The sequence below is a fragment of the Bipolaris oryzae genome, assembly GCF_000523455.1.
Source record: "Bipolaris oryzae ATCC 44560 unplaced genomic scaffold scaffold_16, whole genome shotgun sequence".
In the NCBI taxonomy this organism is placed as follows: domain Eukaryota; kingdom Fungi; phylum Ascomycota; class Dothideomycetes; order Pleosporales; family Pleosporaceae; genus Bipolaris; species Bipolaris oryzae.
In genome coordinates, this window is record NW_006911292.1 from 65,679 (window position 1) to 81,630 (window position 15,952).

Here is a 15,952-nt window from a genome sequence, read left to right on the forward strand (position 1 = left end):
TTACACAGTAGTACGACATGTAGCGCCCACAGAAGAAACGACCAATTTGCCTGCACAAGACGTGGGCACGCCCTTCTCCACCACATTGAGAAGCCATCTAGTACGATACGCGCCAGGCCTCCCTTGGGCTGAGCAGTAAGACAGTTAGGCATCAAAGTCTGCGCCATCACCTGCCAACCCAAGTCCCGTTGCCATGACCGGCACTCGTGATGCCGTTCCCGGGAGCAATCCACGTGACCTGCGATGACGTTTGCGGGAACGGCCGGCGCTTAGAAACGACTTTGGGCACGATTCTCAAGAGCGCCTCATGCCCATGTCGCTGTGTCTTGATCCATTCACTGCTTGATGGAAATCACCCAGCGTCTGTGTCAATAAATACATGATGATTCCAAGTCCAAAACTCTAGATTATAATCGAATCCATTGTCCAAGTCCTAAAGTGGGGGATACTAACAGCAGATTTCACAGCAGCCTAAGCAAGGAGTAAGCGCATCTATGATTACCGTACAAACATTACTAGATCTACCTTTCTACGGGAGGATTTGAGAATCATGCGAGGATATGAGACTAAAACTTTTATTCTTACAAATTACTGACGTTATCATTGCTGCTCGAAAACAAATGGCCCTTATCACAACAGCCGTGAACAATACAATTCGAGCATTCGACAGAAAGAAGCTTACGCCATCTATCGAATCACATCTCTGCTGTATTCAGGTCTTAGATTGTTCCATTATCGGCCCATGATATATAGCATCAAGACGTAATAGAGAATTGGAGGTATGGAGTAACTTGCGGCATGTCCATGTTTGGCTAGGCTCAATTGACTCTTGGCGCTCTGTTGGTTGGCTGGCGTGCCCGCATCCTTACGACCATCATTCGCCGTCTGCCTGCGCTCCTCCCCACTTGCCAGCGTCTTCCATATGCATATGCCTTTGTCTTCGTAACTACATGCACAACAACCCAAGAGTCTAGCCTGTCTGCCGCAATCACCCCAGGAATCACATCATCATGAACCGGTTATTCGGAGCAAAGAGCAACGCGCCCAAACCAACGCTCAGCAGCGCCATATCCAATGTACGATATGCGCATTTACATGCATTCGCCATGTACTAACAATGACAGGTTGACACACGGATAGAAAGCATCGATGTCAAGCTCGCCAAACTGAACGCCGAGCTGAGCACCTATCAACAGAAGCTCGCCAAGATGCGAGACGGACCTGGCAAGACGGCCATCAAGCAGAAAGCCCTCAAAGTCCTACAGCAGCGGAAACAGTATGAAGCGCAGCGCGACCAACTGCAAGCCCAATCATGGAACATGGAACAAGCCGGCATGATGCAGGACAATCTCAAGAACAACATGACCACCATCGACGCCATGAAGACGACGACCAAAGAGCTGAGGAAGCAGTACGGCAAGATCAACATTGATCAGATTGACAAAATTCAAGACGAAATGGCAGACCTCATGGACATGGGCAATGATATACAAGATGCTATAAGCCGCAGCTACGATGTACCGGAGGATGTGGACGAGTCGGAACTGGATGCCGAGTTGGAAGCCTTGGGCGACGAAGTTGACTTTGAGGGTATTGGAGAATCCTCCGGCGTGCCTAATTTTATGCTGGACGAGACTGCGCCACCACAGTTTATCGACGAAGCACCTACAACTGGTGGAAAAGTCAAGGAAGCTGCGGGCTGATGAGATGGCCACATCGAAACACCTATCCTGATGCGATCGGTTCACGGCCGCCACAGCGACTCTTTTGATTTCACACTAAGCATGCAACTCTCCTGGCCTTCTGCCTTCACGTTGCCAGTCCGATCAGTCACTCTTGAGACTAAATTGGTGGTTACAGCTGGTCGCGGCTGTGTTTTGTTTTACCCAGAAGATACCCCACAACGTTGCTTCGGAGAGCAGATTACGTCATACCTTTTTAAACTCTTTTCCTGTTGGCAGGCTACCAAGCATACCGCCATTCTGTCAGGACATGGACGAATGGCCAAATATTTCATGTCGAGTACGCGAGAAAATACTTTGGTTACTTATGAATGTTCTCACATTTGTCATTATATGCTTTGCATTAGCGAGACAATTGAATTCCAGTCCATTCTACGCGCCATGTATGCTGTGAATAGATAACCTACTATGTATATGTACTGCCATGAGCAGCGGGGTATTGCATCATCTACGTTGCGAAGGAACTCCTAGAGAATCCCAAACATGTGGCATAACAGCCCACTACCAGCTAGCCAGCTGTTTGCACCTATCAAACCCACCCCTCAACTGCCTCTCCGGCTTCACAACCTTACCCTGCAACACCGTGTACTTGATAATATTCTCACAATCCTCCGGCTTCACCCGCGCAAGCCATATACACTGCGCGGCCTCTCCCCTACCCTCCGCCTCCTGCTCCTTATTCGCATCCAGCACAACCTCCCTGCCCTCTTCATCCTCGAGTTTCAAATCCCCAAGCTGCTTCTCCGCACCATTCGCATGTCCATTCGCACCCGTACCGTTCGCCTGTGAAACCACCGACGAATGCCGATAAATCATCACATTCGCCGAGAACTTGTGTCCGCCAACGTGACTGATGAAATATATCCCTACACCCCCCGGCCGCTCATCGTGTAAATCACGGTACAGCCCCATGGGCCGTAGTAACCGCTCAAACTCCTTGCGCAGCAGCGGCGCAGACTGTCCGCAGCGTGCATCTCTTGTTTTCTGACTGCACATCAGAATGAGGTATTTGTGTGGACATGGCCGCGCTTTGAGTTGTGGCGTTGTGGTGGTGGCGGGGAGAGACGGTGGTATGACGGTGGCGGCGAGTTCGGGTGGGGATGGGGATCCGGAAGAAGACTCATCCGGGGTTGTGGCGGAAGGAAGCGCGGCGGTGTGCGGCCGCAACGGCGTATTGTTTGTTGGGCCTGGGTTCACAAAGTGCGTGATGAGATCGGGGACGTTGGCGGGGGTTACGTTGTCTATGAATTGCCACGAGGGGAGGAGGAGGACCATGGAGCTGTGGTCGGAGTGGTCTGGGACGGGGATGTTGGAGGCGGATAGCATGAGTTTCTGAAAGGGGAGTTAGGGGACTTGTTTGCGCTGTTTTTTGCTTCATGGTTTCTAAAGTATTGTTCTCTAGGGATTAGAAAGACTTACGCCGTTGCTGGGCTTTATGGTTCCTCTGTCGACGGCCTCCATGATACTGCCTTTTTCGTCGGCGACATCGCGCACCCAGTCTGTTTTCCCCGTTGCAACAAGCAAGTGCGTGTTGAAACCCTTCACGTGGCCGAACAGCTCTTCTGTCTCGTCGATGTCGAATTTGCGAGGGTACTTGACGCTGCAACTGGCGCAATCATGCAAACAGTCGTCGCCATCAATCGCCGGATTGGTAGTTGGAAACAGATCCTCTGTCTTCTTAACTTTGGTAAATTCGTCGCTGCCCTTGCTGACAGAGACTTCGGACGACGACGACAGTGCTGAGCCCAGCTTGTAGGAGAGATTTCGTAGCATGGCAGGGACTCTGTATGCGTTAATCGGGCGGTGGGGGGCTTTTGAAGGCGCCATTGTCGACATTTATATCAGATTTGTAGATTAGATCGCCAAGAACCCCGGAATGTGGGCGCACTCACCCCCGGCTTCTAGTAAACCCCGGCGTAATGAGTGACGAGGGGGGACGGATGAAGGCCGGAGTAAGTCTTATGCTTCGTCTTGCAGAGCGCGGAACCAAGGTAATTGCTTACAGATCTTTTTTTGTTCTACTCCATTCTTACGGCTGTCAGCCTTTTATGTTTCGCTACCAGGCTCGGTCAAATCGGACTTTGGGCACGGTTCTACGTTGTTGGGCGAGTGAGCAGGCAAAGCAGAGACCACCACACCTCGGAGAAAGACAGCTCGCTCACTCGGACATCGTCTCTTCTCCGAGTCTTCTGGGCTACCCCCTTCTCTCTCGGCTCCACATTACCCCAACAATTCGAAAAAAGCTTCTGCCTAGTTGTTCGTGTCACACCAATGATACAAGTCCCGCCTTACCGCTTTATTGCTTTATCGCGTGTATCGGGACGTAGAGGCTCCCGATTCGCGAGATGAAGCTAAAGATGCTCAACGGCGCGCCTAGGCGTGAACATCTGGATTTCAGCGACGGCTGTCTGTTACCTGCTGATGAGTGCAATGGCTTCACTGTTGCTGCGAAATGCAAGACGCCCCCTGTAGATTCTACGCCTGCGATGAAGTGGCGCTGCCTTGCGAAGAAAGATACGCGACTCCAATCGGAATGGCAACACCCTTACCTCCCTGGGTCCATCTTAGGAAGCCATATGGCAGATGTATCACTTCCTGAAGTTGTTCGGTTTCAATCGTTCGCACAAGATGATACAACGACGCTTGATGCCACTGTCAGTTTTAACGACCCAACTTTTAATACTGATGGCTTGATTGAGCATTCGCTCGTCTTCCACGACACACTACTGTCATCTCAAGTGGTTCCGGGGGAGGGCGCTGACTCTACCATCAATTCATCCTCATTCCTTTCCACATCTTTCGACACTACCACGTCGGACTATAGTAGTCCCAACAAGGCTGATCAGCACACCATAATTCATGTCCCACTCAAGTTGAATATAACGCCACTTGCCTCGCTCCCTAGCGCGCAGCAACTGCGAGCAATATATCCTCAGACACCAACCCCAAACTTCATCTGCGTCGTAACTGCAACCCCAGAGAAGCGCGAAGTCTTTGTCCGAAAAGGCGGTTATAGGATGGATCTCTGGGAAATCATTGTAGCAGACGATTCCTTCTCCGGTTTCAAAATCGCCTTCTGGATGCGTCCGAACCTAGACTCCAAAAATGAGCGTACACGTTCTCAGAAGTCGCTTCTGGAGGCTCTACAGGGTATCAAAATTGGCGATATCCTTCTGTTGACGAACGTTGCTCTCACATCGTTCCGCGACACAGTCTTTGGCCAGTCTTTGAATCCGGCAATTGCACGCGCTCGGACAGATGTTCATGTCTTGATGAAGAGTAATGGTCTTTCAGCGGTACAGTTTGGTAGACTCCCTGCACCGGTTGATGAGGCGTTTACAAGAGTTAAGAAATGGGCAAGAATGCACGTTGCCTTTGATAGCGGAGGCTCACGGAAGAGGAAGGGAAGTGCATCGAAACAAGACGATCTTGCTAAACGAGCCTTTGGGACTAGAGACCTTGATGACTCGATGCCTCCGGATACCATGGACAGTTTCTAGGACAATTTACTTGATATTTTGCGATTCGAGTGCTGGACTTGAGAATCGTAGTATATGCTTTTGAACGTCACGGCACCTAGTTACATATATGGGGGTTTTTAGACTAATGGCCATCCTGCTGCACTTATTCGTTCTGGAAAGACCTTTTTCTTCACTGCGTTGTTTCATTCATGATCAAACGTAACTATATCTACTGAAGATTTTCCATCTCAGATGATACTTAGGTCTAGAGGTAGCGTACCATCGAAGACCTCTTTTTTCAACCAGCGCACTAAACCAACACGTCGGTAGATCTCACCTGACCCTGCCCGCAGCAAAGCGAGCCCCATTTTTAGGTTGCGACCTTTCCAGCTTACTGGGCCATTTGGACGACCGTCTTCTCCATAGAGAGTGTCAGGCATCTCAACATAAGAATGATATGGCTCAAAGCGAATGCTCAAGACATGTACAGATTGCACAAATCGGAAGTCATCATCCATTTCTGGATACAATGCTCCCACTGTGGCACCATCTGTCAAAATCAGACGTCGAAACTTTCCAGATATACAGTCGCCGATTAGCTGCATGTTAATTTGAATTTCAGCAATGTTACCTCGCATTCGTAATGTGGCATCAGAAGGGGTACCAATAGTATCAAACGCTGCTGCTAATTGGCTGTAAGGATCCGTAATCTCAAAGTCCCCGTAACTGCTGTCAAAGGAACCGCGTGCGTCATGGCAGGGGCCAATTCTTTGACACTCATAGCTGATCTCTCCATCGATGGAAGCCCATGATCAACTCGGTGCTCTGTACATTTGTGGACGACAAGGCAAAAAAGCAGTATATTGGCTAACAGGCTGGTCTGGACCATGGCTGTAGGGTGGTACGGTTCTCCAAAGAAGTGCCGATGGTAGATGATCTGACCAGATGCCCGCGAAGTACTTTCCAGGGTCTTGTTTCTCAGAAAAATTTGAGACCAAGCCGTCTAAAGCAGGCAGTTTATCGGTTTCCTTTGTCAAATTTCTGGAAGAGTACTCTTCAACTAATCTGAACCAGTGATCGCGTTGAAAGGCTGAGCCATCAGAGGTGAAGTCTTCTTCTCGATTGAGCATTAGAGGTAAAGGGACGGAGTCGTCGTATTCATGCATCATCTCGTGCCACGGAAGCTCCGATGAACCCTTCATAGTACGGCATTGCCGAAGCAGTTGGCCCTGACCAAAGTTGATACACCTTAATGAGAGGTCTCTTTCTTGTAGTGTCCACGCTCTCGTGCGTAACGGGTTAGATCCGCAACCCTCATATTCCTCATGCCAGTAAGCTGGCAAGTCTTCTAGAATTCTGACGCGTTGAGAACCGAAATTGAAATCTTGGTATCGCGATAACTTTGGCATTCCTGCCTCCCTTGGCCTGGTCCGGCAGCCCTGAGTGCTGTCTGCAGAGCTGAGCGCAGCCAGGGTGACATGTGATCCACCGTAAATAGAAGCCATAGCGGCTGCTTGCTCTCGCCAATCTTCAACATCGTCTTGTATAATGCATAAAGAATCTATCCAAAGATATTTTTGTTTCAGATCCCGAAAGATCTTGACGGCGTCCTGGAACGTCATCGAGAGATCTTCGAATTGGATCCGCAGCATTCTGTCACTTAAGGTGGCTTTGCTTGTGCAGATCGGATGGCGATTGGCTGGGCCCCAACAATGGCTGAGTGTGACGTATCTTGCTGTGGTCGGAACGCTTTGCCAGTCTACCAGTTTAATGTCGTTCGAACCCACAAAGGCTTTAACGTCGAGGACGCGTTTGGGAGATCCTCGCCTAGCAATTTGCTTGCACCTGGAGTGTTTGATCACGCAATTAGACAGCCAATTTCGCATGAGCGTCAATTCATCCCAAGGCTTATCCAACTCAGCAAGCGGAAGTCCTATCTCTGTTAGCGCGTTATGAATATTTGTGCTCTTGCAGATGTGAGACATACTCCATTCAGGCGGCACGCGATAGAAGAATGTACGTGAAAAATCGTTGCTGCCGATTAAAAGCCGAAAAGACTGTTCGGGGCCGGTCTCTGTTCTTCCCAATTTCATATCATGGATGTACAAGTCCTCTTCTTGGAAGCACGACGGGTCAGCACTGGCCATAAGAATAGTGCAGAAGGGGCATCCTGATGATGCACAATTTCTTGCTCGAGCGATGGTAGTCAGAGGTATAGAATGGGTACAATCATTGTCGTATATGGCTGAGAAAAAGTCCCCTGAAACATTTTGTAATGCCTTGCACGATGGCTGCGACATATTGAAGGAACGTGCAATGAGAGTTGTACTTGGTATTTTCGAGGCACTGTCCGCAACACACACAATTCGTCCGGTAGTAAGCGCTCGTCTCTTAGAACCACGGCGACGTGTGTGCAAAATATATGGAAATCAGAGTGTTTTAAAGAGTATCGCGTAGGTTTGGGTCGACAAGGTTGAGGTCATACCAAAAGGGAATAATGGCCGCGAGGTATAGTGGAGTTCGTATCGTTCTTGCGTAGGGCTACTATAGTTAGTGTCTGCCTAGGCCTTGCTTGTGCTGTTTAGAAACTTACTATTAGTAGGCGAAGAGTATATTGTGGAGCCAATAACCTTGTCTGCTTAGAAGCCTTTATTCGTGTCGGAGAAAGATATCATGGAAGCTAAATAGTGGCAGCATCAACAGTGGCTTCCGCTAGAGTTGCAGGCCTCTCTACACCAATAACATTCCGGCAACACCAAGTCCGTAGACATGGCGCTAGACATGTTAGAACGTAACTTCGTAATAATCAATCTAGTTCATGTATTTACGCTACAAATTAGCGTAACTGAGATTTATTCTGTCCGTCAGGCGAACTGTTACTGTATTTTGAGTTCATTTGGAGTTACCATCCCGTCTCCCATGACATGATCCCAAGTATCTCCCGCATCAATTTATCGATTTCGAGAAGAAGTCCAGCCAACTGCACAACATGGACACCAGCCAATCCTACCTGTATATCGTGGCAATTTATTAACTCAACCCTTGCAGTTAAAAGTGGCCGACTGTCTCTATCCACAAACTCCGTTACTAGTCGCTAATTCATTTGATCGAGATGCCCCTGTCACTGTCAACCGATTCAGGCGCCCTTCGCATAGATAGCTTTCACATGTCTTCTCTGCTGGTCTCTAGGACAGTCTCATACTCATGAGGTAAGGACTGGCTGAACTCTTGCAGAATGGCTGCGAAGCGCGGGTCCATCTCCCAGGAGTCAGCACCGCACATGTCCGTGTAAGAATTCAAGACATCCTCGTACCTCTTAGCCGTCAAAGTTGCCCAAGCGCGGATGGACTGTCCATAGGGAAGGATGAAGCCAACTCGATGGTTGGTCAGCGTACTGAATTCGCCCTTTGGACAGTTGATGTATTTGCTCTCATCCGTTCCTTTGGTCTTGATATCATCAATATCGTCAGCATCGTCAATTGGGTCCTCTTGCGACATGAAACCGAAGTATTGTGATATGTCCGATGAGCCAAAGAGCGCCGCAACACCATCAACATAGCCAACATAGTCCACATCTTTAACATCGTCAAGCGGGCCATCTTCCGACATGGGACCAAAGTACTGTGATGTCTCTAACCAGTCAACGACCTTCAGAATATTGTTCGTGCCACAGCGCGCGATCAATGTAGCAAGCCAATACGTTGGGCCTTCGAATGAACCTCGCAAACAATCTTCTGGAACTCGTTCGGACCCTTCATTGTTGTTAATCAAGTCCTGTACATACTCGAAACGTTCAAGTGCGCTGGATATAGCGAGGAACACATCTCCGCCCGCAGTGTCAAGACTGGTCCTCCTCATGACGCACTCCATGGACCACAACCTATGTTTCACCATCTCTTGCCGTACCAGTACGAAGCGCTCTTGCCCCTGGAACCGCCATCTCAGGCCATCTAGGATAATCTTGAGGTGCTCTGAACGCTCTTTTTCGGTGGAATGTCTGGAGACAGCAAGACACACGAAAATCGAGAATCCGGTGTCTTGTGGGGTACCAAGGTTTGCTTCGTTGTCAGTCAGTTGCATTTCCCTTTTTATAATTGTATACGCTCTAGCTGCCGCTGCCGTTGCTGGCTCGATCATAAAATCCGGATAAATGCTCGACTTCGGGAAAAGAGGGAGTGGGTTGACCATCATTGACACCTTGTTATCAGATGATCCAATAGCTGTTTCGACCGCCCCCCAACCGCCGTGGGCCCAGAAGGGGTCGTTCTTTTGATCACGTTTCTTGGCATATGGCATGTTCGTTATGGTGATCGTGCTCGATACGAATTGTTAAGAAACGGGGGGATGTGAGAGATAGATGGAGACTGTCGGGCAAAGTATTTTACACAATATGGGCATATGCGCAAGCACGCTTGAACTATGTAGAGGGTGTACCCAACGATTATTAGTATGAGTAAGGCTTTGGGTGGACCATGGTTTCGTAGTGGGGACAATCACATAAGCTCTTATGATGGGTCAATGCAAGTAGGGATGGTACTATGCTTGACCTACTAGACTGAATACGATATCCGCTTACAGAATAACAAATCAATGTTCAAAACCAATTCCTTTTCAATATATGAACTTTTCCTTATAACGATTCTTAAGTGTTAGTGCTAGAAAAGCTTCTTTCACAACTTCTCCTTAATTGACTACTCTACGTCTTTGAGGAAGAATTTCTATATCTAGCAACTTCAGCCTCGCTATTTTTGAAAATATCCAATGACGAACCCCTAATTAAACCTGTTTTCTTTAGGCTTCAGTATCGTCCATACATGTATCTAATGGTCGCGACTGATGCTTCCTGACTAACTATCTTTTGCAATTGAGCTGACATAAGATAATTCAGTGCATTTACACTTAAGAAGGACAAGCATAGTCAGTCAACTACAAGCATCATTGCCAGTCATATATTCAACATTACAATGGTATTTCTACTACTCGTATCAAATATCTCATCCAGTGCCATGGACAACGCAAACCAAAACATCCCTGTTTTTTTATCCTAATTCTCTCCAGTACACTTATCAATTCACTGAACTTTTTACGCCAAATCCTTGGTCATCAAATGTTTTTCATCTTTGAGTCTTTTGTCATCACTGCTCCAACTGCCGCTCAGACGATTCATACTCCAGCTCCCCAGCCGCCTTCAATCCCGCGGTAAACACGCCCCTCTGGATGTGAAACACCGCATCGCTAACCTCCCTCTCTTCCTCTCTGCTAAAGACGAGCTGCGGGGTACTAAAGATGTAGTCTTTGAGACTCTTGAGTTGGTTGATAATGCTGCGTGGGGTGAGGATGACGCGTTCGGCAAAGGAGCGCGAGGGGGTTTTGAGTTCGGTAGCTTGTTGCGAAGACGAGCGTGTGAGATAGTGTGATGGTTCGGGTTCGAGTGAGGGTGAGGGTTGTGGTTGAATTGTGGCTACGGTAGTGTCGGCGGTTGAGTGGTCCTTGGCTACCTCGATAGAGTGATCGGCTGTTGGTGAAGCCTGATTGGAAGAGCGTGACCGGGGGCGTGGCGAGACTTGAATGTGGCTCAGACGTTTTGTCTGGCTGGATGGTATCTCTTCCTTGGCTTCACTGACATCTTGATGATCATTCCGCCTTGCTCGCTTGGGCGCTGGTGTCTCAACTACCGTCATGTCCTGTGAGTTTTCGACCTGATTCAGGGTGGAGTGCGATCGGCGCAGGTTCATTTTGCGGTTGCTTTGAGGGGCTACTACATCGGCATCAGGCATGGGGCTGCTGCTCATCGCCTTGCGCTTCCTTCCGCGTGACTTCTTGGGTGTCAGAGAAGCGGCGACAACAATGTTGTCGAGCGCATTTGCACCGTTTGGCTCCACTGAATCTTGCTTTTGCGACTGTTCGTCTTCAACTTCTTCTTGGGCCTTCTGTGCTTTGCTCTCTTTCTTCCCAGGGGGATGTCGGGGTTTCTTTGTGCTTGGGGGGAGAGGAGGAATGCCGGCGGAGTGGCGGGTGGAGCGGCGGAGCGAGTTGGGCGTGTCTTGTGAAGAAAGTCCAGCAAAAGAATCGTCCACTTTGTTTGTGCTGCTTGTGCCGGCTTGGGAGCTTTTGCGCGAAGTACGGCGAGTGGAGGCACGAGTAGGCGTTTGCGTGTTTTCCACCTCAGCATAACTTCCGGCTCGGTTCCCATCTCTGATAGACAACTGCTGGTGGGAGGCGGCGTCTACAAAGTCATTCTGGGACTCGGACGCTGCTACCTCTGTTCCATCCGTCGCAGGTTCATCGTGCGTTTGCATGTCAGCGTCGATTTGAGCAGTCAACTCAAGGTCGATGGCTGAGCTAGGATACTCAGACATTGAATTGTCTGAAGTGAGATCTGCGTCTGCTTGTGGATTTTCGTGATGGGCTACAGCTTCAAGTAAAGCCTCTTCGTCAATGGTGGTTCCTTCGTCGAAAGAGGTAGAAAAGGTACTCTCTGGCTGTCGGTATTCGAAACTAGATCCAACTAGAACAACACTATTGTTTGTGTCGGCCTCCGGCTGCGTTGTTTTACGGAAGCCAGGTGGTGAAGACCTTGGTTCGTCATCTGTAGCGTACTGGATGCTTCTTACGGCAGTAGGGGTCGCCACATCTGTATCCTCACTGACGACATTTTGGATGCTCTTGCGGCTATGCGGGGTAGGAGAGTATCCAAGATAGGCGTCCATCGGCCCCATTGCTGCAAGAGCCCTCACTGGAGTGGCCTGAACACTGTGGCCTGGCAAATCATCCGTAGTCAGGGCGTCTGAGTCGATCTCCATGGGCAAGGGCGCTTCGTCCGGTCGAGGTGAGGGAGCACCAATGTTTGAAAATAAACCAGTCGAGTGTCTCTGGCGATCAATCATCTCCTTTTGTCGCTCGGTCAATAGTTGGGACTCTTGGTCGAAGGGATTTGACGGCGATGAATCGACGGGTTCGAACTGGATTTGGGAGTTGTCATGTCGCAGACGAGCTTTCGGTGTGCCCCTTGCAGGTGCCCTTCTCGACGCTGACTTCGGAACTGCTGGAGATCTTGACGCTGACCTTCGCGTTGATTTTGAGATTTTGAAAGGCGAGTCCTTTACCCTGGGACTCTTGAACGGTCGTTTGATATCATCAGTGCTGGTGTCAGACTCGTAGAATGAAGGCTGGAGCATCTGCTCCTAAGTTAGCTGGAGTACGCTAAACATCAAATGTGTACTTACGGCATCCTCCTTTCGAGCTTCCAATGAGGGCAACGAAAGGTCCACACTGCCATGCAGACGACGCAAAGCTTGTTCAAGATTAGCAGGATATTGTAGACTATCCTCTTTTCCAAAGGTGCTGTTCCAGGTCCCAATGGAGATGTTGACGATACTTCGTCGCCTACTGACAAAGCCTGCAGTGATCAAGGTTTCTAGGTGGAGCAATGTCTGGCTGTCCCTCCTTGGTAACCTCTCAACGGCTTTGCTCACTTCTTGCCACATTCTGACAACCTCACGGTGAAGACTCTTCAGCGGTTCGTCTCTGCTCTGCATCTTTTCCTCGGGGTCTTCAATCCAAGCTGTGATCGAGTCTTGCATCTTCCGGAGATACACAGCAAGTTGAGAGGTTGGGCAGTGTTGGATTGACGTGGCTAGAGCAGATAGGAAATCCTTCCTTGACTCAACATCATCTCTGTTAACATCCCGGTATGCAGCCGCGCTGACAGCAGCAACGGCTCCATATAGATGAATGTAAGGATCGAAATCTGCGTTACGTCCGGTGGATTGATTTGAGGGCCACAGGTTTTGCCGGCCTTGATCTAGTTGTTTGCGACTCATCTGCTTAGGAAGATTACGGAGCAATATGCTTGCATACGGGATGCAAGAAGACTGTTCTTCTTCGGGTACGCGCTTCACCACAAATTCGGATACTTTTTCGATGACGCCTAGGATGAGTGCACCCTCTCCAGCTTCTTGTCGGGCTGTGTCGATAAGGGTTGACAACACCTCATAACCACAAGGTTTGTTCATCAACGAGTCGGCTCCCAAGCCCAGGACTTCAACAACAGTCTCGTACTCCTTCCCAAGCGGACCGAGGACACGTTCGTTGGATGCGACCACGGACTCTTTCAGTGTTGCATTTAGCAAGCTAGAAATCTGAGCCCAAAAGCTTGATGACACGGCACCCTTGAGTGAACCACCAACAGTCGCAGCGCAGTCCCGCAAAAGCTCCAGCTTCCCTAGTCGAGTATTCTGAGCCGCAAAACAAGGCTTAATAATGACTTCCATGACGCGGAGTCGAACAGGGTCAGCAAGTTTGCCCTCTGATTGAGTGATCAACAGATCAATCAGATAGAGAAGTGGTGATGTACGCGTACTATGACTTCGTGACCTGTGGGATGGTGTTGATGCCACCTCGAATTCGTTCTTGTCGTTGCGAGTAAGACTCTTGTCCGCAAACTGGAAAGGCCCCATCTTCTGTATAACAGTCTCTATCAGGAAGCAGAACTTGTCTGCCCAGATATCCTCCTTTTTCTGCGGTACCGCCAGCTTTGCAGTATGTCGATCCCAGATTCGACGCAACAAATTGACAATCTGCGCCATGGCATCTTTGGTCTCCGTAGAAGCCATAATCTCCTTGCTACTTGCTTCAACAAGTGAGCTGATCAGTGAGAGCCACATTGCCTTGACGGGCTCATCCTCGGGGTCTTTGGTTTCAGTCAAGAGAGTAGCATCCAAAAGAGTTTCAACAAATCGAAGTACCCGGGCAATTGATTTCCGAACCCATCTTGGGTCGACTAGAGGTAGCTCACCGCGTTGAATCATATACTGTGGCCTGAGGTCCAGTGCTCGACATTCATTCCACGGTTTCCGAGAGCCACCTAACAGAGCAGATACCAACCGACATGCAGGGAGGGCATGTTGGCCTGGGACTGAATGAATCAATGGGTTCCAAACAGAAGCCACAAATTCATTCCAATATCGGTCAAGCTGTGCAAAAGAAGCTGTGGGGCGAAGCCCGTAGTATAGCAAGGTGAAGTAGCTAGATGAGATTGGAGCTCGTTCGGACTTCTTGGCGGATGTGCTCCGCTGTAGCGCATGCAATGCAATGCTCAGGAACATCTTTGACCATGCTTCGGTGGTATTTGGTCCTAGATTGACAGAATAGAGGAGGAAGCAGAAAGCCACATTTGAGTGAATCCTGACCTGCTCCTTTTCGGAAGAGACGCAAGATTGAAAAACTTCGAGCCATTCCTTCATTGCGGTAAACATGTCGCCGTTCAACGAGTCTTTCAGTAGGCCTGTGACTGCAGCCCATATTTGAGGCACTGACACAGCGTGATCGCCTTCCAGCATCCGGCCCAACTCTTTTGTAAAGACGCCCGCGATAGTCCCACCATCGCTCTTGGTACGGTTGAACACAACCAACACGGATCTGGCAACGTTCCGGTCGTGGCCAATGGATTTTGCGGCTGTCACAGTAGTATCGAGGGCACTCTGGCTGATGTCTTTCGAGGTTGACACCAGGGCTTTGAGAGTATATGTGAACCATCTCTCAGTGTATTTGATCATAACGTCCGGTCGTTGCTGGATAAACTTTCGATATATGCGTATTCTGTAGGCTTGCACAGCATTGCCGGAAACACGTTCGTGGATGGTGTCGAGCGCGTCCAGAGCTTTCTCAACACGGGCTACGGTCACAATCTTGGGCCGGAAGTTTTGTTGCATGAGAACAGCAAGATGGACATTAACGATGGCCTTGGGTATAGTGCTATCACTAGCCATGCGAATGATGCGCTCAATGATAAAGGAGCAAAAGTCGTCGTCCATGGTAGATAGGAGGTCCGGGATGCGGAATAGAGCCATGAGCAACTTCAGTGCTTGTCCAACCAGCTGCGAATCCAGTCCCGTGCCAGTCATACTGGGAGCCTGAGAGTCGCGGCGAATGAATTGGGTCAGCAAGGACATCTTTTGCTTGAGAGCCTGCTCATCTGGAATCTTGTCGTAGGCCTGCATGGTCCTCTCCAGCGACTTGTATGCATCCAAGCGCGACGACCGCTCTGATGAAGCAAGCAGCTTCACAATAGACTCGAGCATCTCGGCAAAGGACTTGAACTTGTGTGCGGCGACCGCGTCGTCGGCAGGTGGAGGCGTTGGGGTGCCGTCCGAGGGTTTGAGGATTGACTTGAGCGGCTTGGTGAGGCGGGTTTGGGGCAGTGGGCGGAGCGGCGAGCTACGTGTGGGGGTCCAGGAGTGTGCGAGGGCTTTGTTGGTGATGTTGCCGCATGTCTGCAATTCGAAGTTGACTCTCTTCCTCGCGCTGGCCGCGCTCGAGGGAACGTCGATATCGGATGAAGGCGACTTTTCTGGCGTGTTTGGCGCCTTTACAACTTTGATCCTGGGCGCGACAGGCTGCTCTCCAAAGGGATCCTCGAGAAACTGCAGTGTCTCGTCGACGCCAGTGTCTTCCTGGTCTTTGGGTGGTGTTGGCGGGCGAACAGAAAGGGCATCGAATTTGGACAAGACCATGGCTATGCTGGAAACAACTGGCAACGAGAGAGACAGAGAGAGAGAAAGCAAAAAGAAACCGAGACCGCATTCACATGGCCGTCCCCGTGCGCGCGATGAAAAGTATAGAGCAAGTGGTCGTGTCGGGAGGGATCGACTGGCCCCGGTTCGAGATGCAAAGGCTGGTGTTGGCGACGCGTTTAGGCGGGACGCGCCCGCGTAAAGTGGCAGAAGTGCCCCATTCACCGGGAGACGG

General features: G+C 49.8%; 6 protein-coding genes across 6 annotated transcripts; 2 read left to right on the plus strand and 4 right to left on the minus strand.

Moving 5' to 3' along the window:
- Positions 1-1,010: 1,010 nt before the first annotated feature.
- On the plus strand, positions 1,011-1,703 carry COCMIDRAFT_85234 (uncharacterized protein; the record flags this gene model as incomplete). Its single annotated transcript, XM_007686143.1, has 2 exons — positions 1,011-1,076; positions 1,125-1,703. The coding sequence occupies 2 exons, from the start codon at positions 1,011-1,013 to the stop codon at positions 1,701-1,703; spliced, it is 645 nt and encodes a 214-aa protein (XP_007684333.1).
- Positions 1,704-2,243: 540 nt separating this feature from the next.
- On the minus strand, positions 2,244-3,578 carry COCMIDRAFT_85230 (uncharacterized protein; the record flags this gene model as incomplete). Its single annotated transcript, XM_007686144.1, has 2 exons — positions 2,244-3,074; positions 3,162-3,578. The coding sequence occupies 2 exons, from the start codon at positions 3,576-3,578 to the stop codon at positions 2,244-2,246; spliced, it is 1,248 nt and encodes a 415-aa protein (XP_007684334.1).
- Positions 3,579-4,087: 509 nt separating this feature from the next.
- Positions 4,088-5,242, plus strand: COCMIDRAFT_85503 (uncharacterized protein; the record flags this gene model as incomplete). Its single annotated transcript, XM_007686145.1, has 1 exon — positions 4,088-5,242. The coding sequence occupies one exon, from the start codon at positions 4,088-4,090 to the stop codon at positions 5,240-5,242; it is 1,155 nt and encodes a 384-aa protein (XP_007684335.1).
- Positions 5,243-5,451: 209 nt separating this feature from the next.
- On the minus strand, positions 5,452-7,503 carry COCMIDRAFT_33407 (uncharacterized protein; the record flags this gene model as incomplete). The annotated part of the gene is made up of 3 exons (XM_007686110.1): positions 5,452-5,971; positions 6,035-7,136; positions 7,191-7,503. 3 exons carry the CDS (start codon positions 7,501-7,503, stop codon positions 5,452-5,454), a joined length of 1,935 nt encoding a protein of 644 aa, XP_007684300.1.
- Positions 7,504-8,365: 862 nt separating this feature from the next.
- COCMIDRAFT_23127 (uncharacterized protein) lies at positions 8,366-9,499 on the minus strand (the record flags this gene model as incomplete). Its single annotated transcript, XM_007686095.1, has 1 exon — positions 8,366-9,499. The coding sequence occupies one exon, from the start codon at positions 9,497-9,499 to the stop codon at positions 8,366-8,368; it is 1,134 nt and encodes a 377-aa protein (XP_007684285.1).
- Positions 9,500-10,338: 839 nt separating this feature from the next.
- On the minus strand, positions 10,339-15,787 carry COCMIDRAFT_2005 (uncharacterized protein; the record flags this gene model as incomplete). The annotated part of the gene is made up of 3 exons (XM_007686080.1): positions 10,339-12,381; positions 12,430-15,724; positions 15,783-15,787. 3 exons carry the CDS (start codon positions 15,785-15,787, stop codon positions 10,339-10,341), a joined length of 5,343 nt encoding a protein of 1,780 aa, XP_007684270.1.
- Between the last annotated feature and the right edge of the window lie 165 nt (positions 15,788-15,952).